Source organism: Lycorma delicatula, chromosome 4 (genome assembly GCF_047948215.1).
Source record: "Lycorma delicatula isolate Av1 chromosome 4, ASM4794821v1, whole genome shotgun sequence".
Taxonomy (NCBI): Eukaryota; Metazoa; Arthropoda; class Insecta; order Hemiptera; family Fulgoridae; genus Lycorma; species Lycorma delicatula.
In genome coordinates, this window is record NC_134458.1 from 9311813 (window position 1) to 9339809 (window position 27997).

Genomic DNA, 27997 nt, shown 5'->3' on the forward strand with positions numbered 1-27997 from the left:
TCGGTAGAAGATAAAAGCTGGTTTTCATAGGTTGGATGTGCGTCCGTTTATCCCAACACATTTGCGTTGCTTTGGTTGCCAGAGATTCGGACATACGGCGACTCGTACAAAGAACCACATATGTGTATGCAGTGAACGATTACATCTAGATGACCCGTGTAGAGATCCTCCTGTTTATGTTAACTGTCAGGACACCATTCTGCAAGGTCTAGGGATTGTCCTATTTATAAACAGGAAATAGCTGTCCAAGAGATTAAGACAACGCAGAAGGTTAGCTACTTTGACGCAAGGAAAATTGTTCTTGGCAGAACGCCCAAGACAGCTTCTTACTCACAAGTTGCGTCTGCTCCTACAGTTCTTACAGCTTTCAAAAAGTCACAAGATGTTCTGTCAGAATTGGTACTAGCTTTAGCTAAGATGGTGAAACGTATCATCGAGGACATAATGAAGAGTCGACCATCAAGAGAAAACAGTCCAAAGCCGTCGCAGAAGAAAGTAGAAAGTTCCGTCAAAACAGTTGCGCAAATTTCAAATTTGACCCTAAAATTAAAGCAGTAACTGATAGAAAGACTGAGCCAACTGCATCTAAAGTAAAAGGTCAGGAGGTAAAAATCACCACCAAAGGATCTGCGATACCAGAAGTGATGATTATGACACAGATGCAATGGATATCGACATCAAGATCCTTGATGATGGAGAAAAGAAGTGAAAAAAATGGCAGAAAGTGAAACCGAGGTGATGAGATGAAACAAGAGATCGATTTTATATTTCCATGAAGATTTTATTTTAATATAATTTGTTTTTTTTTTTAATTTACTATAATAAGAAATTTTTTAGATGTGTCTTGTTGATGTTTTCTGAACATCTTCTATTATAAGTGATGCGTGATAATAAGTGACAAGGACTCTTTACACCCTTGTCATTATGTGTTTGACAGTATTTATTTATATTAATGGTTTCTAATATTTTGTGATGGTAATTTTCAAAGTGTTTACTTGATGTAAATTTGATTGTTTGACAATCTTTCGTAAGAAATGGTTTTTGTTTTTAAGTGGCAAGGACTATTTACACTCTTGCTGTTTTGTGTTTCTTTTGGGGTTTTAATCCCATGACAAGTCTGTTAATTAGATGATCTTTATTGACATGACTAGACTACTGACTATGTCGCTCGTGTTTTTACAAGAAGGGAAAAGTATGTTTTTCTTTTTTTATGTGGAAGGGGCTAATGACCATAGCAGTCGATACCCCTAAAGCTTAAAAAAAAAAATGATGGTGTTGATGGCGATGGTGATGATGGTGATAATAATAATACCCTGAGGTAGATAATCCGTACGTCCGGAACGAAAAATCTACGTTCCATGTCTAGGGCGGAAACTCCTGTACATATGTACTATTCGTAACCCTGGCTAACGAGGATCCGAGTGTTTTCCCTCGGAGATGGAATTTTCTTCGGCCCGATTCCAACTAGGGCCGTAATACAAGACCTGGATTCTCGGCAACCTGCAGATATGAAGAACTTTAATGATTAAGGAAATGGATTTACACCATCTTTTGAGCTGGCGATGTGGCGGCCAGGGTTGAAGTGACAAAAGGTGTAACGGAGGCCCTTCCACTATCCACATGCCTCCCCCCGCGATGGAAAGCGCGTAGTTAAGGTGCCGATGTATGTCAGTGCATGAAAGTCCTGAATACGTCTGTGTGTAGAGGCCTGGAGACAGTGCAGAGACTGCGCATCCTCTCTCTGCCAGGACTCATGCCGGTTCCACCGGAGTACCGGGTTGGTAGCCATGTAGTAAGGGTGTACCACGGCGGCTAGACTTGCTACAGAAGTAACAGAAAATCATGCAAGTTGAAACATCTCTAAACGTGACAGAGAGTTCACGTAAACACCGTCGTCTTAAACCACCCGTTTCGTCTGAAACAAAGCGGAGGAAGAGTTTCGAGACTGTAAGTTTACAGAAAGAGGATAAGAGTATCCAGAGAGCTTTTTAGAAGAGTAGTTTTTGTAAACCAAAATATCTGGTTATTAGTAGAGAGAATGGTAATTTTTCGAGGCTCAGCCCATTCCTAATCGCTGGAGTGATAAATAATTGTGCTAAGGGCCCAGTAAAGGAAATCCATAAAATTTACAACGGATTCCATGTAGAGACGACTAATGACAACCAGTCTCAGAAAATCCTAGGACTAAAGAGGATAGGTGAGTTTGCGCTACGGGTCGAAACTTACAGCAATTTCAACACGTCAAAGGATGTTGTGGTTTGTCGGGATCTACTCAATTGCACGGAGCAGGAGATTTTAGAAGAGTTGGAATAGTTTTAGAATTTTAGGCGAAGTACTTCCATCTGCCTCTCATGGGCCTGATTCTCTCTGATTAATATTCTGTGTTGATAATTTTGGTGTTTTTAAATAAAATATAAGGGCCCTTTACACCCTTACATATGACAAATCTTATGGTGATTGAAATCTTTTTTTTTATGAATGTGATGAGGGTAATAACCATAGAAGTCGATGCCCATATACCCTATAAAAAAAAAAAATTGACAGTGATTACATACAGAACAGAATTTAAAGTAATCATCAGGATTTATTCACGGGTAGTTAAATATTAAAAACCAGAATTCAGTCCCATTGACAAAAGTCATTAGCAAAACAGCTAATCTTAACACTTTTAACAATTAGTCTTGTATTAACAACAGTAGTACAGTAGATAAGACAAGTATTAAGTTCTTTCACTACAAATACCTTTACTGTTCACAAATAAAACTACCCTAACAATTTATTAATGAGATTTAGAACATTATCTCTTTCACTTATAGTGTAACAGTAACTCACCGAACCATTTCTTGTTTTCATGTACTGGAATTACTTGTGATGTCACTTTAATCGCGTCGAACTCGCATAACTCCTCGCTTAGAACTGTTTCGCAGACTGACACCTCGCAGACCTGATCTCAACTAATCTTTCTGGGAGTATTTATACACCTATCCTTTTTACCTGCAGGACCAGACCACAGTTGATAGTGAGAACGATCGATCGAACCCTTTCATTCCAATGCATTCCTAACTTTGGTCCGGTAACTCTTCTCACAGAACAACATCTGTTTAGGTGTTTTAGCTGGCAGCATTACAAAGGACGATTATTAAACGGATCTTTACCCGATCTTTACCCGGACTATTAACGGGTCTTTACGGACCTTTACTAAAAGGGTTTCTTTTAATTCCTTTCTGGATTCTTCTCATTATAAAAGTAATTATAAAGGTTAATATTTTGTACTACTTTCTTTTTCATTGGCAGGAATCCGTTACACCGGTCTTGTTACAATATTTATAAATTAGTTTTATAACAAAAACCAATCTGTATATTTATTGGTGTCAGTTAAATTGGTTGCCAAAATACATAATTTACCGACTTGAATGTTTATGAAAATATAAATTAAAACACAGACTTAGGTTAGATGCAAAACTATTGGAAACAATACATAATATTTATAATTATATAAGCGAATTAAATCAGGTTAAGTTTGTTCGTAAAATAGGAAGCGGTTAACCTTTAACTATCTTTTTGCGGTTCAGAAACTAGTATAGTATTTATAAATAAAAGAATTAGTCTATTAAAAATGTAAAAAAATACAGACGTTTATCAAAAAGTGGTTTATTTATTAAAATTTTCCCTAGGATAAATTCATTACAGATGAATTTTGTTGGACTTAATATCATCTATATTTCTGTGGACTTGAAATGTCCATTGGAACGGTTTATTTTTCTTAGTTATGACGGTAAGTGAAACGATTTCACTCTTCAATTTTCTTAGTAAGGTTAGCATGAGATGCCGATTTTAAGTAGGATCGTATTTAGTCACTATATATTAAATCATTGCGTTATGTATAATACAATCATCATGAATATTTGGCTAATACAATACTGCATGAAAATTTCCTGTTTTTTCTTTTTTTACTCACAACTGATAAAAACTAAGGGGAGAGGAACCGATAAAAACCAATTATTGGAAAGTACGGAAAAATCGGGAAGAAAACAGTGTTAAAAAAGAAGAAAAGCTGCGACCTTCTCATCGCGTTTATTTATTTCGTAACTTAAAATTAGGGACCTTTTCCTAAATTCATTTCAGCGAGATCGGCCGAGGCTCCTCCATTTTATACAATCTTTTCAGTGCTATTGTTAGAATTATTTAATACAATCATCCAAATCCGATGATATCTCCCAAACATTTAATTCATCATATCTTGAGAATAATGTGGTTTAAAAGAAAAAAATTTTTTTCCGAGATTCAAAATTTCATAACATGGTAAAAAAAAATTGATAAAATTTTTTCAAACTACCAACAACTTTTTAGAAACCTCCTTCTAAAGGCAATAAATAAAACAAATATTTTACAATTTTGAACCTAAATAATGAATTATGCTTTTAGTAATAGAAACATATGAATGCTACATATAATGTTTGTAATGTTCAAGGTCGATTCACATTTTAGGACATGTTAAGGCAAAGTTCTGTTTGCATTCACAACAAATAGATAGTTGTGAATGCAGTTGTCGAGGACCAGAGGAACACACACAGTTTTACTTTTTTTTTTAGTTGAAATATTTCAACAATTTTTCCAAGAAATCTAGTTTTACAGCTTTATTATTAAACAAAGATAATAAAAACTGACAAAACGGAGTCTTGTAGAGTATTGAAAATTTGTAATGACAAGATAAAAATTTAAATCGGGAGTCGGAGAATTACAATAACAGAAACAAATAGAATTACATCTGATTTTTTGAGATTTCGGAGTTTACCTGTTTGGTAAACTGGATTGACTGTAAACATGTAACAATAATTGTACCACCAAATAGAAAATATATTTATTTTATTTATAAAACAATTTTCTCCATCGTACTGCTTGCAGCGTTTCATTTCAAGTATGTAATTTTATTTTTATGAATGCTGGTACATGCGGGAAAGAGAACGACGGAGCTGTATTTGTAAAAATAAATTTAAATAAAACCTTAGAAGAAGAAAATTATAAGTATAAAATATAACTTTTTCAACACTTCCGTGATTTTTCAGTCGCTTTTGCGACCACATTCGGCTTTCATATTTATTAGTCACCTTACCCGGTACAGAGAGAAGATTATCAGAAAATGTATAAACATAAGTAGTAACGGTAAAAGCATAAAAAATCATATATAAAACACGAGTTAACATAAAAAACTTAACATAAAAGTAGAAACACTCACTAATTTTAAAAGTAAATTAAAACCCAACGAATTTTTGGAGAAACTTTATTATTTTTTTTTTTTAATTTCCTTTACCACGGGCTGGTCCTGCGCCGAAGCACTGCGCAGCTACAGTAGGTGCCTTGGCCTCTAACCCCCAGGGGAACTCCATGAGATCCGGCTATGACTCCGGCCCTTCAAAAACATCATAGTGGTTTTCTCCGCACTGAAAACCATCTTATGCTGAAGACTCCACAACCGCAAAACCCTACATGCCTGTGCCGCTCTAAGCTCGATCTCAGCACGCGAATTACCCTCAACCAGCAGCCGCCCATCGTCGGCATAATCCACGACGCGACAGCCACCAGGCAAGCGCAACCGCATGAGAGAGTCAAACTCGATGGTCCAGACGAGTGGACCTAATACACTGCCCTGCGGACATCCTTTAGACAGGGTCTTTCCTACTTGCGAACTGCCGTCACGAAGGACGACAGTTCTGTCGCTGAAATAACTCGAGAGAGTCCTAATTTCTTCCTGCGTGAAACCACGCTTCTGTAATTGGAACAAGGCAGAGGGCCACCACAAGTTATTAAATGCCCCGGATATGTCCAAAAAGACACCGAGTACATACTTGCACTCGCTGCCCGAAGCCAGATTCAGGACCCTAATAATCGCATCCTCTGTACTCTTACCGGGTCTAAAGCCATACTGGTCGTCCATCAGCATGTGATTTAAAGTGAGCCTACTATTAATGCGGAGGTAAAGAACCTTTTCGAAAAGTTTTCCAACAACTGGTAAGAGCGTCAGAGGACGGTAAGAAGAACTAACGGTGGGGTCCTTGTCGCCACCCTTGAACAATAGCTTCAGAATTCCTCGCTTCCAACAAGCCGGGAAATACCCGGCAAACAAACACCTATTGAATACCCTAGTCAACGGGCCAAGAATTACGGGCAGGGTGCGAACAAGGAGCTCCACCGTGATACCATCATATCCGGGGGCTTTGTTCCTAGCAAGGCTACAGATTACCTGGCGGACTTCCGCCTCAGTAATCTCCAAAGACACAGAGTCCGTAGTGAAACTTACAACCGCCGCTCGAACTCTCCGGTGATACGAGGTCTCACCAACCTCGGTATCATCGGGGAGCAGATCGTCCATCAGAAGAGATATAACCCGATCTTTCTCAACAACAACGCCGTCCTGGGTCGAGAGAGCCGACAGAAGATTGTCCTTTCTATGTTTATGACCAAGAACACGATAAACAACTCCCCAAGGGTCTTTATTCCCTTGCTCTTGGACAAAAGAGCGACAGGAATCTCGTTTAGAAGTCCTAATTCTATGAAAATACTCGTTCCTTTTCAAACGGTACTCCGCAAACAAGGCCTCGCGCCGGTCAGGATCACGCGCACGTTGTGCGGCTCTCCTGAGTCGGCCCACGGCTTGTTTTACCGCAGTCAAGTCCCGAGACCACCAACCAGCTATTCTCTCTCGACCCGTACTTCGGGGGATTGAGAGTTCTGCGGCTTCAACCACCGCAGAAGAGAAATCCTCTGCCAGGTTATCTAATGGGACCTCGTCCAGGGTACGAGTGAACACCCGCATCCTGGCCGCAAGAATGCTCGAAAACTTGGGCCAATCCGCCCGCCTGTGCAAGAAGCGCCCCTGCTGAACAGGGACGTCCGCCCTAAAGACATCGCGCAGCCCACCTAACCACTCAAAGACAATGAGCCGATGGTCGCTTTCGCAATCATCGACTACAGACCAGTTCTGAATCCTACCTGGGATATCCTTGCCTATGGTAACATCAATGTTGGTACCAAGGAAGGTCCTCCGCAATCCCACAGCGCCGGCGAACGTTGCCGACTCGCCGGCGACGTTAAACACTTCTAATCGATGCTGCGCGATGAAGCCTTCTAGGAATTCTCCGCCGTCGTCTGTGATCCCACTGTGCCAAAGAAGCGATTTGGCATTCGCATCAACACCTATAAGAATAGGACGACCCGCTACCAGCCTGATAATTCTATCCCATCTTTCCAAATGTAATTCAGTGGGATCTCTGTACTGAAAGTACGAACTAACCACAACTAGGTCGAAACCATCCACAGGAAGCTTAACAACGACATGATGCGTGTCAGAGGCCTGCCGTATAAAAACACTATCAATAGACTTCCTGCACAGAACGGCGGATTTACTATCACCTACGTGGAACTTATTCCAGCCTGAAAAACCTGGCAGATCACCCTTGACAACATACGGGTGTTGAAGAAGCAAGACATCGAGGCTCCGGTTTTCAACGACGTTACCTAACTCGACTTGGACCGCATAGGCACCCTGGGCATTGAGTTGACCGAACCTAACCATCAAGCGGGTGGAAGTAGACCTCAACCGCTCTTAAATAGCTACCACACTCCCTACTGTTGATGGAGTGCCTATGATTTCTGCGTAACCGCTTGCAGTTAACGCACACCGGAGCCTCCTTCTTTTGCGGACAATCCTCACGCTTGTGGCCCTCTTCACCACAATGCGCGCAGACCGACGCATATTTACAGAACTTGGCCCTATGGCCAAACCTACAACACTTGAAGCACCTGTGTACATCAAGGTATTCCTTGACGCGGCAAGAGGCAAAATCAACGAAGACCCTACCCTCGGACAAAAACTTCTGGTGGAGACCAGCACCTAATTCAAAAACGCCGTGATACCGAGAGGCATCACGCTTTCCAGTCTTAAAGACTAACCTACACTGCTCTTTGAACGTGGCCGCATCCAAATCAGTGTTCTGCTCTCGAAGGAGAGACAGAACCTCCTCATCGGAGAGACTCCACTCGATGTCATATATAATGACCCGGGGCTTCCTCAATCGCTTGGGGTCCACCTTAACCTCAAGCTTCTGCACCGCTGGAGAGTCCTTGATGACTTGGACAGTCTCCTTATTGTCCGCAACAACAACTAACCCTTTACTGGTCTCCCTAATATCGAATCCTAAGCCGATTCCGGTCACCACGAAGGGCTTCCCGGAAATCGCGCTTTAATTCCTGGCTTGTGGTTTTTGAGCCCTCTGCCTTGTTTACGAAAATTACCTCGGGCTTTTTTACCGCCTTGCTGGCCTCACGTTTGGTCTTCAGGACCTCGGCGTAGCGCCTGGGCTGCGCCGAGGTCTTTGGGAGCCTTGACCACTTTGGGAGCCTTGACCTCTTGGGGCTTGGAGGCCAAGGCCTCGAAACCCTCACTAACCGTCACAAAAGCTTCCCTCAGCTTACCCAGCCGGGGGAGAATTGTCTTCCTCACTCCCGAGCTGAACCCGCCTGGAAGCGACAGAAAATCTACCAAGTAGTCCAGGAGGACCTGGACTACTTTCAACAGCTGGGCAGAACTACCAGAACCAGAACTTAGAACTTTTAAACGCATCAACTGCAGGGGAGGACCGCACCTGGGTGGGTGCCCCTGTGTCCATCGCCTCGCTGACCTCGTCCTCGGAGGAGCTTGTTGATGGCACCGGCGCTGGTTTCCTCTTCCGCCTGGACTGCTTTACTACTTGAAAATCGGACATGGCCGAAGTTTCCCTAAAAGAACTAGATTCTAACGTCTCTCCGTCTCCTATAACTGATTTGGGCAAGCCCACAATGTGACGACTGCCCCAGCGAGTACGGGCAGCTGGAGACCCTTACGTTCTCCTGTCACGCTACGTACCTCTTCGCCGCTACTGGAACGATTGATTGTAGTACTAGACGTACAACAATGAACCACAGATTACGGCCCCCGCTCTGACAAGAGCGCAGAAGGACTAAGAGGCAAAGCCTCTTTTCTGTCACGGGGACTAACGACCAGCAGTCGTTGCCACCCTTTCGCCGCGTTGAGGCGAGTACGCGTCGTACAAATCCACGCCAATCACACCGTAGCAGAGCTACAGTTGCTGAGTCTAAATTATTATGCGATTTTAGATGATACAGCCTTAAAATCAGAAAAACCTCGATACTGTCGGAAGGTACACACACGACCGACAGCCAAAAAGACACTGACAATAAGATATATCACCAGGACACTCTGAGACCCCACATGACTGCCAACCCTCCAAGATACGGCGGGCGGAAGCCAGCTTGTTTGTTTCAGCCAATGTCATCACCTCTATAGACGGCCCTTTGTCTATAACCTTAGCCGTAGGCGTCTGCGCCATAAAGCGCTCTTTAAGGCTCTCAGACACCTTAGTCCCCGCCAGGAGATGTACCTCCACGTCTTCTTCCTGGCTACGTCTAACTGAAAGGATACTCTTGGCCATATCCTCACCTACCGACGTCTTGACACCACGCAGTAACTCTGCGTAAGTCGCCCCCTGCTGTCTAATTATTACCGTAGAGAATTTTGGACCGCACAGCAGGTCCAAGTGCTTCACCGGAGAGAAATAGCGCACGATCAATTTGCTTGCGACGTGCCCAGTATTCTATTATCTTCTTGGCTATGCTCTCAAGCTTACCCTTGGTCGTAGCGAACACCATATTACGATCCTCAGCTAGATATATCTTATCCAGTCCCTGTAATAGACAGTCAGCTATTTCAGGATCGTCTCCCTCGACAAGAAGAACATAAGTATCACCCATATCCGCAATCTTACATTCCCTGAGAATTTCAACACCAGACATGTTTCTTACTACCGCACCAGAGCTAAGTGCACTCTGTTTAAGCTTCATCCTAGTTCCTGGAGACACTTGATACACATGAGCCGCAAAAGGGTTGGAGATTTTTCACAACTTGAATCCAGTATATATACTTTGGCTCTAGCAACTTCCTCATTCAGAAAGCCAGTCTCCTCAGTGGTCCGCTCAAATATCTGATTGGGCCACCGATTAAGTAAACCCTGTTTAACCTCCTCAAAATTCCCCGTCTTGAGAATGTCGTGTAAAGTCGACAAGTCTGTTCTAACAGTCTGGGCATATTTATCTAGCATTTCTCTTCTTTCTTGTAATTCTTGCAGAACCTCAGAGACATCCTTCACTAGGTTAAAAACCTTATTAATACCTTCTGTAATAGCCTTCTTAGTTGAGGAGTTAGCTTTATATAACTTCTGCAGCGCATGCGCCTCCGTCATCAGGGAATCAATCTCATAGGTGATCTCTTCACCTGAATCACTACTCGGGATTTTGGGCCTTTTTTTCGCCTTCACCTCAGTCCCCTTACTTTTCTTCACATCCTCAGTTAGATCAACAGCTCAAATAGATGATGTAGTCTCCGGTGATCTTTCAGTTTTTGTGATATTCCAAAATGCAGCCTCAAATTCCATTCCCTCCGGAATCTCAGACATCCTTGCGAGATTACAATATAACCGCCGAAAGTCGGCCAAAATCCGCAGATTTTGAGACTGTATTCTCCGCCCGATTCCACATAAAATGATACCCACAAAGACAGAATGTAAACTGAAGATAAACGCTGTTTGGAGTATTCGAACAGCTGTAGTATAACGCGAGAAGCGGGACTTGCGTGCCAATTTGACAGCTAACCTATAATTCAGCTGTTTCCGACCACACTAGCAAAAAATCCCGCGAACTGCAGGCCTAGGCATTGTTTATGTCGAATGTCAGTAGTGACGCCACCAACTAGTAATGACTTGTCTATAACCTAAGTTTTTAACTAAGACAACCAAATAATTAAGTATTACAATAATTAATAAATACTAAAGCTGCCCAATAACCAAATTAATTCAATTGAGCAACCCACCCGAACTAAAAATAATGCACTTCTTAGTTCCAAACAGCACGAATACACAATAACACAACAGATGTACCACCGAGTGAAAAAAAAACAAAAAACAACAGCATAAAAAACTGTTAGTCCGTTATCCAGCAATCAAGAATGTTTAAACATGTCCAAAAATAGCCAACCACAATAAACCAACGTACGTACCACAATAAAAACCAATAAACCAACCAAAAACACGTATTAATCGCAGAGCGAAAAATCAATACGACTATTCCCGTATGAGTCCCCAACTCGACTAGGAACATATCTTAAAAATAATAAACATTACAAAAAAAAAACTTTACATTTAAAAATAAATATTGCTCCCCAGCTAATTCATTCCCTTCCTATGGACTCCAATTTCTAGTAATCCAGCAGAAGTCTTTCTCAATACAAACATAAATACTTATCAGAAAAAGTATCAAACATAACAAAATATATATTTTACAGATAAATATGAACACGATTAACAAATCAATTTTTTAACATCAAAATCACAAAAGTCAACCGATAAAAACACAATTTTAAACCCCGTATAAACTATCTACATTTAAAAATACGACCAAGACTATTCAACACACCTGAAAACAAACTTAATTAATACAAAAGGATGTAATAGACACTCATTGAAATGCTCCTATTCAAACCAAACAAAATGAAAATTAGAAACAAAAGTTACGCTCCAAAAACCGTTTACAAAAAATTTTACTTAATTTTTAAACCTAAATTGCAATTTCAATTGTATACAACTATTGTCAGTAGACACTACGGAAAAAGTTGACAACAAAGTTGTAATACTTTCCTAGCATCTATTCTTATATAGTGGAAAATTAATGATACATGAATAAATTTACCTAAGATTTCTTTTTTGGGGTGGGGGTAAGTTAAGATAAAATTTTATTGTAAAATTGTCATTATATGTTTAGATAAACTAAAAAGGTTTAAAAAATTAAAAAAAATCAGTGTTTCTTTATTTTGTTTGCTCCCTCACCAACAAAATCACCTTTTCAAGAAACTTTTTTGTTTTCTACGTTTACTATGTTAAATGGAAGAAATTAAAAAAACTTCCACTGAAAAATATACAACCGGTAAAATGTTTCCTAAGATTTCTTTTTTGGAGGTGGAGGGTGAATTATGATGAAATTTTATTGTGATATTACTATTAAAAGTTTTAAAAATAAACTAAAGTTTAAATAAACCAAAAAATTCAAAAATCGATATTTTAAAAATTAGATCGGCTCCCTCATCACCAGTATTGCCCCCAAAGTATTTTTAAAATTTTTTTTTATTTGGACTACTACTACGTATAGAAAGAAAAACAATCGGTTAAAAAATATGCAATAAATAAAAAGATAGTTTTTTCGATTTTTAGTGAAGGGGGAATTTTGTGCCAAATTAAAAAAAAAATGGTTAGATGATTTTTTTTATAAATAGTAAGATAAAATGGAAATATTGACCCAAAGATTCTACCAACAAATTGCTACATACACACGGCCTCTGTATAAACATCATCGAAATCGGTTAATCCAGTAAAACGTTATTAATATTCAAACACACCAACACACGTACACATACGTACGCGTTAGTCTTTTTTTGTTTTTTAATTTCTTTATTTTTTTTAATCGGTTTTTGGGAGTAATTTTATTTTCATATTAATTTCGGTAATCGTTTAGCAGCATTGTTCTTTTTTGTATACAGAGTGCATCACAAAGTTCTCTCGGGACTTGAATAACCGATTCTATTCGTGAAAATAATTGAAAAAGTTCACAGAAAAATACATGTCCTAAAATGCTTCGTTTGCGAGCTACGGGTAGTGAAAGATTTTGCTCGGATTTCAGCTAACCCGGTAAAATGAGGTCGTACTGAAATTTTTAGGACGTTAATTAAGGGGTAGAATTAGTACCCTTATGATTTTTATAAAATAGGTCCCAGACCTATGCAGAAGCTTTTGAGAAATCTGGGGTGAAAACCAATAAATTGAGGTAAAAAACCCTGTCTTTTATTTTTGAAGTACAATAAGTTTTTTAAATGGGTAATAAACACATAAATATTTTTAAAAAAACTTGTTGAGAATTTAATTCTGAGAAGAACGGTTAAGATAAATCGTATAAAACAAAGAAAATTTAAAAAAATCAATTTTATTTAGAAAAAATACATTACTACATTTCAGGAAAGTTGTTTAATGTAAACAAAAACTAAATTCTCTTTTGCCGATGTGAAAAATTTATAAAAATAAAAATTTACTGTTAAAAAATTAATAAAAAACTGGAAATTACACAACGATTGTAAAATAAATAAATATAGATTACTTAGATAATAATGTTTTGTATTAATGACAGTAATACAAAAGATTATTTGAAAATATACTATTTCAAAATTGGAAATAAAATATCAACAGCAGATCAATGCGCAATACTGTATTAGTGTTTAAATCATTCTGTAAGATACATTAAGTATATCGGGTACTGTGAACTGTGCTGTCGTTAGCGAAGGTTTTCTGTGAATCTTAGTCTGAACGTGTGATCGGTTTGTCGCTTAATTAATGCTACTTATTTACAACAGAGGAATAAGCTGGTATGGTATTCATTTTGTGTGAGTGTAATGGTAACGCTACAGCTGCTGCAGTAAAATATAAAGTAATTTTTCCTAATAGTAGGATTCCAGATCTCAAAACAATTACTTTTCGCAATCTTCGGAATACAGGTTCATTACCTAGTATTGGAACCAGCTACAAACGATCTGTCCAACACGACGCTGTTATTGATAAAATTATTATTGAATCGGTCCATGCATAAGTACAAGTCGTCTTTCTAAGCGGATCGCAGTTTCGCATTCAACGGTTTGGAGGACTCTTAAACAAAGCAATTTTTATCTTTATCAAAATCAGCCAATTAACATCTGCATCCAGGAGAGACGGCCCGCTTCGCTTGGAGTTCTGCAACTGGTGGATACAAACCGACAAATCTACAAGTATGTTTTGTTTACCGACGAGGCAAATTTCACTCGAGATGGCGTCAACAACTTATACAATAAACAAGCATGGGCAGAAGTAAATTCTCATGAAACGGTGTAAGGCAATTTTCAACACCGATTTAGAGTCAATGAATGGTGCGGTCTTCTTCACAATCGGCTGTTTGGACTGTTCATGTTATCTGGCCGCTTAAATGGGTGAGGTCTACTTGCACTTTCTTCAAGAAGAATTTCCGCAGCTCCTTGAAAATATTCCTCTAGCGCTGAGACGCAAAGTATACTTCCAGCACGAGGGCGCGCCTCCCCACTTCTCTTGTGCCGTTTCCAGTCACTTAAATCATAACTTCCCTGAGAAATGGATCGGTCGTGAAGGTCTACATTCTTGGCCACCAAGATCGCCTGATCTAACACATTTAGATTTTTGCGTTGGGGATGGATGAAAAATATTGTATACAAAAGAAAAATATATTCTCGTGAGGAACTAATTGTCCGCATTATTGATGCGGTTGAGCAACTTAAGGACAGTCCTGAAGAACTACAACGAGCAGTAAAAGAAGTACAGAAGGAGCCAAGAATTGTCAAAAACGGCGGGCTCATGTTTGAACATTTATTGTAATCTGGTACGTATAACGAACTAGTGTACTGTTTCTATATAAAATTAATTTTTCTAACTTTTCTTTGTTTTTTCAACTTATCTTACACTATTTTGTTCGGAATTAAATTTTCTACAAGTATTGTTTAAAAGTTTTTATATGTTTATTAGCTATTTAACAAAGTTATTGTATGTCAAACATAAAAAAAATGATTGGCACCACATGACTTCTTTGTAGGTCTATTAGATTACATATACACATTTTTTGCTGCAGTTCATTTAAACTTAGGAGTTCACTAAATGGAATAGTTTAATTGTTTACATATTAATCTTGTTTCACGTCGCTCAAGTAGGTATGTGGTGTAAGTGAGAACGTGTCGAATCCGTAACCGTGCACAAATCGGTTCGAATCCGACTTCATATACGTATATATATTTTTTTAATTTAAATGTATGGATTTATTAATAATTATTAATCTCCGATTGTAAAACCTTTTGAATTAAAATGAAAGGTACACAAAATTTTGTTTTACTAATATGTTTTTTCAGGTTTTTTTTTGTATTGTTAATCCAAATGTTTTGGACTTTTGACCATTTTTGGTCCAGTCGATTGCAATCAAAAAAAGTGGTGCAGAGCTAGATGTTACAACAGTCCTAAATACAAAATTTCAGCATTCTACGGCTAATCGTTTTAGAGTTACGCGAGATACATACGTACGTACGTACAGACGTCACGCCGATACTAGTCAAAATGGATTTAGGGATGGTCAAAATAAATATTTCCGTTGAAATCTGAAAACCGAAATTTTTGGCGATTGCAATAATTCCTTTTCTTCGTACAAGGAAGTAAAAACAAGAGATTTTACCACAATTTAGTTTTCACCCCAACTTTCTCAAAAATTACTGCAGATACGGTTCTGGGACCAATTTTAGCCAATTTTTTAGGTCAGAAACTAAAACAAATAACGAATTCTGTCCCTTAATTGACGTCCTAAAAATTTCAGTACGACCTCATTTCACCTGGGTAGCTGAAATCCGAGCGAGGTCTTTCACTAGCCATAACTCGCAAACGAAGCACTCTAGTACATATATTTATGTGAACTTTTTCTATATTTTCACGAGTAGAATAGGTTATTAAAGTCCCGGAAGAACTTCGTGGTACATTCTGTCTATATTAACATTCAGAAACAAAACTTCGAGAAAATAGCTCTGAAATTAAAAAAAAAACTCGTGTTCAATGCAGCCTTCAGAAGGACAAACAAAACAAATCGTTATATACAAAACGCAATCCGTGAAAAAAAGAAAAAAAACTGTTTCCCTGGAGTATTTTAATTCTACTGTTCCGACCGCACAACATTTTATATTGTTCAAACAGAACGCAGTTTTAAACAAGGACAGAATGAACGCTTAAAACCCCTCTCCGTAGTGACATAGAATTTTGCCAACTATCTTATGGATAATAATCACAATACATTAAAACTGACAACTTTAATATTCTAAACATGCACAAAAAGGACGACGTTTCAACACACTATGAAACAGAAAAACATACACTCACAAAAGGATTCATAAAATGAACAGACACGATTTAAATCTTAGAAACCTTTTGGCCATATTCTAAACAGGTCTCTGACTGACTCAAAACCCGCTGACAATAATGTTAGATGACATCAGAACATCAGAGTGAAAAAATGGAGCGATTTACGTTAAGACATAAGTTTTAAAAACGTTATTATTTATTATTAAATTGGTTTCGTTTTGTCTTTTAAAAAGTTTATACTTTTAAATAATTTTCATTGCCGTCCTACATGGGTAAAACATCGAAAAACGTGTAACTATAACAAGATCTCTAATAATAATTCGGTGGTACCTCGCTACAATAGAAATGTCAGTGAAACTTTGAGGTTCAAGATAAATTTAGAAACTTCTTTTGTTCTGAAGTAGGCCTTGTGGTACGGGCGACTTGAATTTAATTGCTGTTCTGTCAGTGAATTATAGTCATTTATTATTACTATTACCTACTTAATACTTTTTTCTTTAGAGTTTTTTTTTAATTTTATACGAACATAACAGATCGATTAATCTTTTTAATACGTCCTTCTAGATTTCCTTTATGAATTTATTGCTCCTACAATTAAGGCTAATGTTTTATTCGTGATTTTTTTTAATTTTTAAATTATTACATAAATTTAAGAAAAAAAAAAATATATATATATAAAAGGCAAGTCCTAGTAAAACCTTGATCATAGCATGTTACAAAACAAAAAAAAGCATGTGTGTACTTATGTACGCACGTAAGAATTTATACTTCTTTGGAATGTATGTCCTGCCCATCTGATTGAAGATGGTCGTGATCCATGACGGTGTCTTGGTGTGATAAAATAACTTCCTCATCCGGCACAATGTCTTGATTCGGATAGAGCTTGCAAGTTGAAGCTTCAGTTAATTGTTCTTTTTTTTTGCTCGCCATTGTCACATACGCTCCGCTGGTGTTAACGGAACGTTTTTGGTTACACGGCGGTTGCAAAGCCGAGGAGAATTTTGCTTATGCATCTCAGCTTGCACAGTAATAACATTGCGGTAATCTTGTGCTGGAGTGGACAAAGATGAATTGCACATACTGTCACCAACTTGATTTACAATATCATTGGAAATAATTTAATTTAAATTGATAGGAGCTGGCTGACGTGGTGGTCCGGGAGTCACTACATATATATCTGAATTTAATATAACATTGGAAGGACCACTTATAGATGTTCCGAAATTTATTATGAAATTATTTTTTGACTACGTCAAAAAATAATTTCATAATAAAGCTCGAACTCGTTCTGCGGTTTTTTCTGCTTGGTTACGCTCATTAGAATCTTTACATTTCTCCGCATTTGTTTTGGGTACCTTGGAAACTAAAAAAATTAAAATTACATATTAGAATCTTTCAAATGAAGGAAGTTAAAAATAATATAAATATATATATCAATTTTGCAAAAATAATTTTAAATCAGACGATTCAAAAAAAAAACAAATTTTAAAATGCTTTTTTTAATGAATGGACGATTATATTTATATATAAATGTATTTTTTTCAATTTAGAATAGTCATTTCGCCGTTAGATGGGAATTCTTATAACCATCTGATGCGAGTATCTACGTTTTATCTGTGCGATAATTTTTTGTATTTTATTATATATTTTTGTAGCTTTCAATGTGAACCGACCTTTAATTCAAGAAGTGTAAATGAAAAAAAAAGAAAAAATAGGGAGAGAAAAGAATTCTTAAAATTTGGAGATTAGGAAAATTTTCTGAATCGTGGCCAGACTCGGATATTTTGCGGAAAATCGTAAAGTTTAGCCGATATGTAAATTGATATTTATTTTATAAACTATACAATAATAAAAATAAAAATTACAATTACTGTGCAAAAAAAAATTCATAAATTTCGTAAAATTCATCTATAGGGCACAAAATAATACTCGTACCTTTTGTACCTTTCAATGTGAACCTACAACCTTTATGTTCTTACAGTTTTATTTTGAACGCTTTTACTATTTTATTTCCTATGATTAAGAATAAAATCAAGAAAATTTCACATCTCAGATAACGTGAAATACAGTTTATTTATATGCCATTCGAATACACTTGATTAAATCGTTGACTACATTTTGTACGATACGTTTACACGATTTTAGCAAAGAGATTAAAACAAAATACAATTGCTTCTCATCGAATGATGAAAAATTAAAGTTTCAGAAATACTTTTACGAGTACTATACAACATTTAAAATTACGCAAGTCATAACGATGACAATTAAATGCTTATTATGTAATATAAAACGAACCTTTTCCCCGAAAAAACCTATCTAATCAACATTAAGACAAAACAGATTAAACAAAACAAAAAACGTTCTTAACATTTTCTGTCTCTTATTTCAGATGCAAAAAATGATTCCAGAATCTTGCAAATGGATAAAGGTAAAGTGCACAACAAAATATTGTTTACATGAAAACTTTTTTGGTTGTAGTATGGCTGATCCGTAACCTTAAAAGTCACCAGTAAATAAATAAATCACCGTAGTTTGTATAAATTTATAAGCTTTTAAAGTACTTTATTTCTATAGTAGACTACGAATTTATTTCTAACTCGCATTTGTATGTTATTATATACAGCGCACAAATCAATAAGATAAATTGATACCTTTTTTTTTGACAGATTTAATGAAATTCTCTATTCCAGTATTAAATTTTAATTTCAAAATATTTACTACATATTACAGCGTTTGCGTTCTTTTATAGTTTGTCATCGCTAATTTTTCTCACACTGTCCTATTCCTTTTTACGCCTAATTAACTGATCCTGGTTGACGTAAACGTAGATGCGTCTGATTTTTCTTTCGATTAGATATCTTTTCTGATTCATTAAAAAAAATTTCATTCTAATTTCATCAAACCATCTAATCGCTATTTATCCATCAACAGCGAATTTTATAAATCTTCTATTCCTTTACTTTTTATTATTCGTATAGCCTACGTTTCATATCCTCAAAGTTATTACGCTGAGGAAAACGTTTTTTTACGCTGCGGAAAATCTGTGATCACTACCGATCGATTTTTTCTCTGTATGAAAAACGTTCCTTTTTATGCGGTTCGATTTTTATGTTTCTCTTACTTCGACCGTCCTTTATACTATTTTATAAATAAATAATAAGATGTTTTTGAATTCTGTTTAATCGATTTAATCTCACAACTTTAATCATACTAATATTAAATTCATCGGTACTCTCTTACCCGATGTAATTGCAGTAGTTTATTTATTTTAATCGATTGTAGTTTTCGTTTAATTTGCACCTCGGCTGTAAATACGCTACTTAGTATTTCTGGTAATCCGTTATTAATTTGTATCAAAAGACTAATATTATTGACGGATCTTTTAATATTATAACTTTTTCTGCTCGAATAACTTTTCTTTAAAAGTTTTTCCTTCGATTCCTTTATTTCCCCTTTTATATACGAACTGAAAAGCAAAGCGGATTGATTAAATTTTCCACTCCTTCCTTTCTCTATTAGAATTTGCTTTTTCCTGAACTTTATTATAGCTATCCGATTCCGGTACAGATTATAAATAAATTATCTTTAATTAAATTTTAAGCAGGTTTTCTTAGAAATCTATTAAATAAGTTTATTTCATTAAAATTAATAAATAATTTTCTTTCGTTCTAAATTATTACATTTTTACTAAATTATATTTATAAGCAGAACGAATCGGTAACTTCTATTAATTCTGATTTTTAGAATTAATTATAAAACAGAAAATATTTTCTATGAGAATAATATTAATTAATTCTGATGAAAGAAGGGGTTTTCTGTATAACAGATATTTTAAATAACATCGAGTAGTTTTTAATCAACAAGTAAAAGCCAAAATTTATACAGAATTTTAGAAGAAAAACATTTTCATTTAATTTTAAACGTAAACGCATAAGATTATTACAATAATTAATATTATTATCTTAAAAAAAGAAAAAAACAAAAAAAAAATTAGAAACGCGTGAAGCGTACACCATATGCAATACTGTACTTACGGTTTTTGACAAACTGGTGAACTTCTTTGCATAAGTAAGATATCAATCGTTTTCTCATTCGCTTCTATTTGCAGTCGTTATCGGACGCATCAAATCCTGTGTAAAATTTCATCAGTAAAAAAAAATTAATTTATACTTTTAAAAATTTTGTAAAAAATTAATTACTTCAAGATTTCTTTTATTTGTAAAAATTATTAGAATATAATTCTGCGATTACACGAAATTTAATGAAAGTATACTGACTGATCTTAATTTTAAATTATGTTTTCAAACCGAACTGATCCTTTTTTTACGTAAGATAAATCTGTCTGATTTTTATCAATGACTGCTGCACGATAATTTTTTTTTAATTAGATCATCAATTTTCATCGATTTTTAGATTTAGTTAGTTTCATAAACTTAAAAATATGTTTAGATCCGATAATAATTCACCTGTAACTATAATTACAACAGATACGGTAACGATCTCGGCAAAACAGAAACTTTTAATTATATATATATATATTTTTTTTTTTTTAATTTAATTTTCAGTTCCCCTTAACGCTTTAGGATATCATAAAAATATAAGTTTAATCTTTATTTTTTTTATAAACGATCGTCAATGCTTCCCTTTTCTAACGGTGTTTACATTTAATAACCGGTCGTGTATTAATAACGGCTGCCGATAAGTTTAAAGTTTTTTTTAATTTTAATTTTAGGAACACTAAAATATTTAAATAAAACATTCGTAATTTACAAGTATCTTTATAATCTTTAATCTGTATCTTTATTCGTATAAATGTCAAAAAAAATCGTGTAACTCTTTTCTAATGAAAAAAACTGGAATTTTTACCGATAAACTGCCAGAAAAAAGTCTAAAGATGTAAAAAAGTTTAACTAAGTTTAAGTAAAACACAAAAATATTATGTTTCATCTATACGTAAACATCGAACCGACTGTCCCTTTATTTTCTTTATACATCTGAAATATTAATATATCCTTCAATTTTCACTCCTTTTTGTCAACGATTAATTCACTGCATAAGTACGAAGCTTGTGCGTGTGAATATGGAATTGAAATCTTTTACACGTATGAAAAATGGCGTGTGTGATCAGGATTCAGACTTTAACCTTCAGGATGAAAGGTTGAGATGCTACCGCTCTGCCGCGGAGGCGTTATTTGAAAGCGCTTTAATTTAATAATATTCTACGTAATCTTAAAATTTCGAGTCGAATAATAAATGCTTAATTTAGTACTTAAAAAGTATATACTTATAATTAAATACTAAAAAAAAGTAAATTTAGTAATAACGGTGATAGCAGTATATATAGTAAATAGTTCATTATTAATCTAAAAGTAAAAAGTAGAAAAGACGGTTAACTATATACTTTTTATATTTTAATTTAAGTATTACATCTTACCTAATTGTAACAGATAAGAAATATTCTCAGATTAAAAGTTAAAAATCTGATGAGCTAATCAATCTTATTATTTATTTATTCAGCTCCAATCAGTAATTTGTACTGAATTTAAGGAATAGAGAGAGAATTTAACATTGAAATAGAATTAATAAAGTGAAAATTAGAATGGTTACAAAACGAAATTTCGAATCTAGTTAAATCTTATTGTATTACCGATTTCGTAACACTTAACTGACCGATGACTGCCGCGCTATTCTCACAATATCTCGACGGTTTTCTTTGCATCTTTATTCTCTTTGTTTTGCAAATAATGTGTGCGATGGTTAAACTGTAAAAAATAGTTTAAATGAAAATCAACTGAATATTAAGTATTTAATAGTAAGTTGAGAAAGACAAAATATATTGTAAAGTAAAGAAAAACGATCTCGGAGACAAAATTTAAGCTTACAGGTAAAGTAAAATGTAAACTAAGAAATAACTGCAAGTACTGGGTGACGTCAGAATTAGGTCACGTCATGATTAAAGAGGAGGACGCATGTAGACGGGGTGACAGTGGAAACAACCCTTCTATCGCACTTTTCTATCGCTTTTTCTGTGAAAAATAGCATCACCATTTTCAAAAGGACTTTTTTTTTTTAAAATCGTCAAACATATACCGTTCTGCCTAATAGCATGGAATTCATAATACAATTTAAAAGTATAGGAGCACGTGTTCGATAGTAATTGCGCCGTAAATATACAAATAGATGAAATGCCAGAAGGTTGAGTTAAAAAAACACCGGACAATTAATTTTTATTTTTGAATCGATACCTGTCTTTGTAGGACATCCTTTTCTTTTATTCCCAACAACTTTACACTTTGCGTAAGTGTTCTTCTCTCCTTTGTTTAATCCATTCTATTCTTATTCTTTTCTTTTGGAATCCTTCACACTATTTGAGTTTTGTCTGTGATTTCATGTGTTTTTATCTTTGCTTCTGTTAGATTTTTTTTGATCTGTTTGAACCGCTCGGTAGTTGTCTTTCTGTTGTTTCCTCGGTCAAAGATTTTATCGGTTAGTCTGTTTTCGTCTGTTATCATAAAGCGTCCGCAGAAGGCAAGTCATTTTCCTAATTTAGGCTTTTTCCTATTCGCGATCTGTTAGTTTGCCTGCCTACCTTCCGATAAAGTTCATACTTTTTCCATAGTTTCTAACAGTCTTCTATTTTTCTGCGTCCGAGTATTTTCCTCAGTATTAAGAAAAAATCAATTTTGTTAATTTATTGTTTAAAACTAAATATTTTATTTATAATTTTATATATTTATACAAACTTATATGTACAGCCCGAAAAAGGAGATACTTTGTACGACTTTTAATTTTAGCTACAAAACAGCATTTATTACAGATATAATTACATGTTTAGTAAAACCCGTTTCCACATATACCATGTTCGAAAATTGTGATTCTATATATATATATATATACTAGCAAATCGAATGGTTAAAAAGAAAATGTAGGTAATTTGAAGACTGTAATATCCAGGTAAACATAGCGTGAGATTATGAGACTTAACATCTGATGACAACTCACAACATGATGTTGTTAGAAGTATCTAGATAAAATGATCCGATAAAATACTATCAAACTTTAGTCACAGATTCAGAAAAAGTATTGAGTAAACTTAAGCCTAGTGAAAACAGTAGCCTGACATTAAATCTTCAAAACTTGAATAAATATTCAGTCTTTTAAAAAATGTTGTATTATAAAAAAATTATGTATATATATTATCATAGCCTAATAATACTTTTACATAATTTAATCATCATAACTGTTAATGATTTTTTATGATAAATAATAATATAATAAATATTTATAAAATTGACTTAAAATCTGTGATATTTTAATTAATATAAATATTAGTTAATTTATCAAAATTATTTGAAACTTAAACTGCCAAAAACATTATAAAAAAAATATATTAAAAAAAATACCAAATCATTTTAAAGATATCTGAAATATGCTGCAAAAATAGTTCTCATATTAAATATCATTAGGCTTATAAAAGTATCAAATTAAAAGAAAATTAATAACTGAAAGTACAGCCTCATGGATTTTCCCAGGTATCTATTATTGAGATTGTAATGAATTAGTAGTCGAATAAAAAGTGTAGCAAGTGTAGAAATGTTCTCTTGCTTTATTGATGTCAGAATTAATTTCTCTGAGCGTATTGCTGTCTACTCTATAGTCAATTGCTGCGTTGAGAAACGAGTGAAGGTGAGTCACTTGTATGGCTAAATATTACCTATATATATATGGAATTCATAATAAAATTTAAAAGTACAGGAATATGTGTTCGATCATAACTGCGTCGCAAACACACAAGTAGATAAAATATCAAAAGGTTGTGTTAAAAAACACCGGTCAATTAATTATTATTTATGAATCGACACCGGTTTCTGTAGGACCTTTTTCTTTTATTCCCAATAATTTCCCATTTTGTGCAAGTGTTCTTCTCTTCTTTGCTTGGTCCATTCTATTCTTGTTCTCCTCTTTTGAAATCCTTCATACTCTTTGATTTTTACGATAAATAGTCGGTTCGGTACTCCGACATTAAACAGTGTGTTTGATTAGAAAAGAAAGCGAGAAGGCGCTGTCTTTTCGGCAGTAACTTTTGGATTCGTGACAGACCAAAAGTAATAAACGTTACGGTTATAGCATTTAAATCCACACGATTGTGCTATATGTTTTAAAAGATAAATTCTTTTTATTTTTCTTGGCGAAAAACACTTTCACGTTATCATTGCTCGAGAATTATTAGAATACTTTCGGTAGCGTACACGGAATTTTGGATAACTCACGAACCGGATTAAAATGTGTATAAAATCACTCCTTAATATACAGAGTATCAGTGTTATAGAGGCCATTCGGTCATTTCAGTCGATTAACTTCTTACGGTTATCGTTTATTGGCGGATAATTAATGCAAATTAATGTTCCGTAAAAAATACCTCCCCTGACAGGTATAAAAAATCACGCCTTTTTTCCATTTTCGATTGAATTAAATACGTTACAACGGCATACAGTAACCATATTTGTTCTTTTTAAAGCAAAAAAGCTATTCTAAACTACTTAACATAGATACCTACATGAAAAAATTACTACTTAGGAATAAAACGCAAAATATATTACGCAATTTGACGCAAAGTCATGCTCAGAGAAAATATTAAGGAGCAGCCTTCCTAATTCATCAGATATCAAGTATAGTTACAGGTGTAATGGTTGTAAACTAAGTGAGGTGACTACATACTGAGACGGCTAAGTACCACCGAATAGATATAATTGGCATTAGTCAATGTTGCTTTCTCTCATAGTAATGATATTCATTATAAGGCTAGCTGCTATGTCCAAAGAGTGAAGATGTGAGGGTGTTCTGTGAGAACAGAGTGTGGATCATTAATCCTGCTTATTGCCTGACATGGAATGCTCTTTGTTCTTGAGAAGGAAAATAATTGTATTCTTGATGTTTTCAGGAAATAATTGTGACTTATGTTCAGATCATCTTCATGCTTTACGATTATAATACCTAGCGAACAAACCGTTAATTGTCTACTGTGCTTCGTTATTTTAACCGATAAGATAAGAGTCGTATCTCGTGAAATCCGAATAAGAATGCTTACGGTCTGTTTTTACTGGATAATTGTACAGTAGATGCCGAAGTCAAGTAAAATTTGGCTATTCAGTGAAAACAACGGAGTTTGATTGCTTATAATATAGTAACAAACAACAAAATGGTTAAATAAACAGCGGAACAAAAAGCTTAAATGTGCTTTCTTGAATTTATTTTTTAAAGAATTAATTTAAATTAAACAGGAAATCTTTTGTTTAAAATTTATGAAAAAAAAAGAAAATCAATGATTTTTACCTCCTTCATTGCTTGATTATTAAAAAAAGGATAACATTTTGTAATTAGTTTAATTATGTAATATACGGACTTTTATTCTTACCAAAACGTACTTTGTTTCTGAGGGATATAAAAAAAACATTTATAAACTTTTTACTAACGGTTTTAAAGATTGACAGTAAAAAAAGGAAAGAGAAATTAAATTTTCAATCATTTGTTTATATTGCCGTAATTGGTGCCGCTTGTTTAACAATTACAGTCATTGCCCAATTATAAGAATTACAGAGTTTGTTTTAAATATGGACTATTTTGTTTTTTAAATATTGCTATAATTTTCCTAAACCAAGTTTTTTAATTCGTTTGTAATTGATAGTTTCTATCTAAGTTACTGGTTTCAGTAAAACAGTATAATTTTTAGTTACATATAAAATTTATTTTTTATACTTTCGTAGAAAAGCACAATATTCAATTAAAGTTAATATTGATTACTTGCGATTAAACTTATTTTTGTGTTTAGAATAGTTCATTAATTTTAAACCGCTAAAAATGAAAGCACACAAAATGAAATATAACAAAATTATTTCAGTACGATAAGAGGATGGATGATATAAGCTTTTTAAAATGTCCACTATTGTCAAGAAAATTACTAAAAACAAATTGATGAAATCAAAGATAAATTTTCATATTTTGATATATTTTATAGAATTTTTTTATTGATATTTTGGAATTTCTACATTTAATTAAAAATACAGTCGAAAAGTCATATTTTTTGATTTTTCAGAATGCGTAAACGATTACAATATTTCTCGTTTGAATCGGTTGTAAATAAAATACTGTATAAAAGATTTTCAGTCAGTTCGGTGTGATTTTTATTTTTTTGTTCTTTCAAAATAATATCATTATGGTGTTTATTTTAATTAGTGCCACACTATACTCGAGGCAAGAGTTAAGCAATATTTTACAGAGGTCTAGTTATTCTCAGTTTTCTACTAAGAACCTTTTTTTATAAACCAATCAGAATTTTTATTTATTAAATTTGAATAGATTTTAAGAAACGAGAATCATAAATTTATGTTTTGGCCGATAGAATAATGGGTTGCTCTAATACTATTTGTTATTAAAGGACCACAAAACACCTTCGCAGAAGTTTTTACTAACGTTCATAACAATTTTTAACGATTTAGTAAGAAAACAGTCTAAATAAGAATGCTTATTTAGAAAATAAGGAAAACAACGGGTGTTTTTGGAATAGGGCTTTTAAATCTACGTCAAGTTTCTGTAAAACAAACGTGCAAAGCACTTATAAGAAATATATTGTCATTATAGAGTTATATTTTTTGACCGTATAACTAAAAAAAAAAAAATTATTTCATTTTTTATATTTTCAAGATTTATTACGAAAGTGACAACTGGTTTGAATAAAACAGTTCAACACGATTTTCGATGTTCACTAAATAATATATTTTCCTTTTTAAGGAGTTGAAAAATGTTTTTGGAGGTATAATATGAATCTCAATTTTAGTGTCAGGAATAAAAACGAGTGGTGAGAGCCGTACCTACGTCTAGAATCAGGAAAGATTTGAAGCAGATATTAAATATAGAGTGCTAAATGAGCACAGTTTCAGTCTAGAACCAAAGATAGGAATTTAAATGCAGAGGATTTGTTTATAAAGGGCTGTTATGATAAAAAATTTACCAGCATTGTCTTCAAAGCGAAGAATTCAATGTTGCCGCTGAATACTACTCATCAGAAGGAAGAGGATCTTCGTCGTGTCAATTTGTAATTATAGAAAGGAGGAAAAGAAGGACATCGTATATTTTATAGACAGGTGTTGCATTTTAAGAGAATTTGAAAAAAAATCTAGATAATATTTTAATGAAGGAGAAAGTTATAATGATTTTAAATGGAGGAAGTTGGGGAACAGTTTATTTGTATATGTTTGTGAGGTAGCAAATAGGAAAAACTCTTCGTAGCGGAATTTAATTGTTAATTTTGCAACATTGTTTTGCATTTTAATTAAAGTGTGAATTTTATCTATGTTGACATCGCTATTATAAAACGTATTTGTATTAAATTTACGATAACTTAAAAGTATTAATATATTTTTTCTGAATGTTAATATCCATTTTATTTGTTATAATGTAGGTATATATTATTTATATATCTATGTTTACAGAAACCGTCTTTATTTACATAAAATGGTGCTAATTTAAGTAAAAGAAATATATTAAAATGTATTAAATAAATGTGTTAAATATAAAGAATCATGAAGTTATCTCATCGGCTGGATTCCAGCTGATGAATTGAGTGATGCATTAAAGAATAATTAACATTTAAAAGTCGATCCACTGTAACCAATGTATTTGAATAGAAATAAATTTTATTTATATATATAGTTAACGATCTTTACACAATCAGATTTGAATGAAATTAATCAATCTAAAGATCTTTATATTCATATATAAAGTTATTGATGTTCCATAATTAGATAATGTATTAAATGTAGATTTATAACATTATCACATAATTGCATTGTGATTGAAAAAAAAAAAAATATAAGATCTAGTTGAAATAACAAAAAGTTTTATTTTTTCCACAATGAGTTTTTTAAAAAGTTTTATTAAATACGCACTTTTTTTTG

The 27997-nt window shown here is 34.2% G+C and overlaps 1 protein-coding gene across 1 annotated transcript in view; it reads left to right on the forward strand.

Annotated features, from left to right (window-relative positions):
- Rbp (RIMS binding protein) overlaps positions 1-27997 on the forward strand; it is a 453814-nt gene that overhangs the window by 49703 nt on the left and 376114 nt on the right. The window contains exon 2 of the mRNA XM_075364347.1: positions 18433-18471. Coding sequence (XP_075220462.1) covers positions 18433-18471 — 39 coding nt within the window. The remainder of the gene's footprint in view (positions 1-18432; positions 18472-27997) is intronic.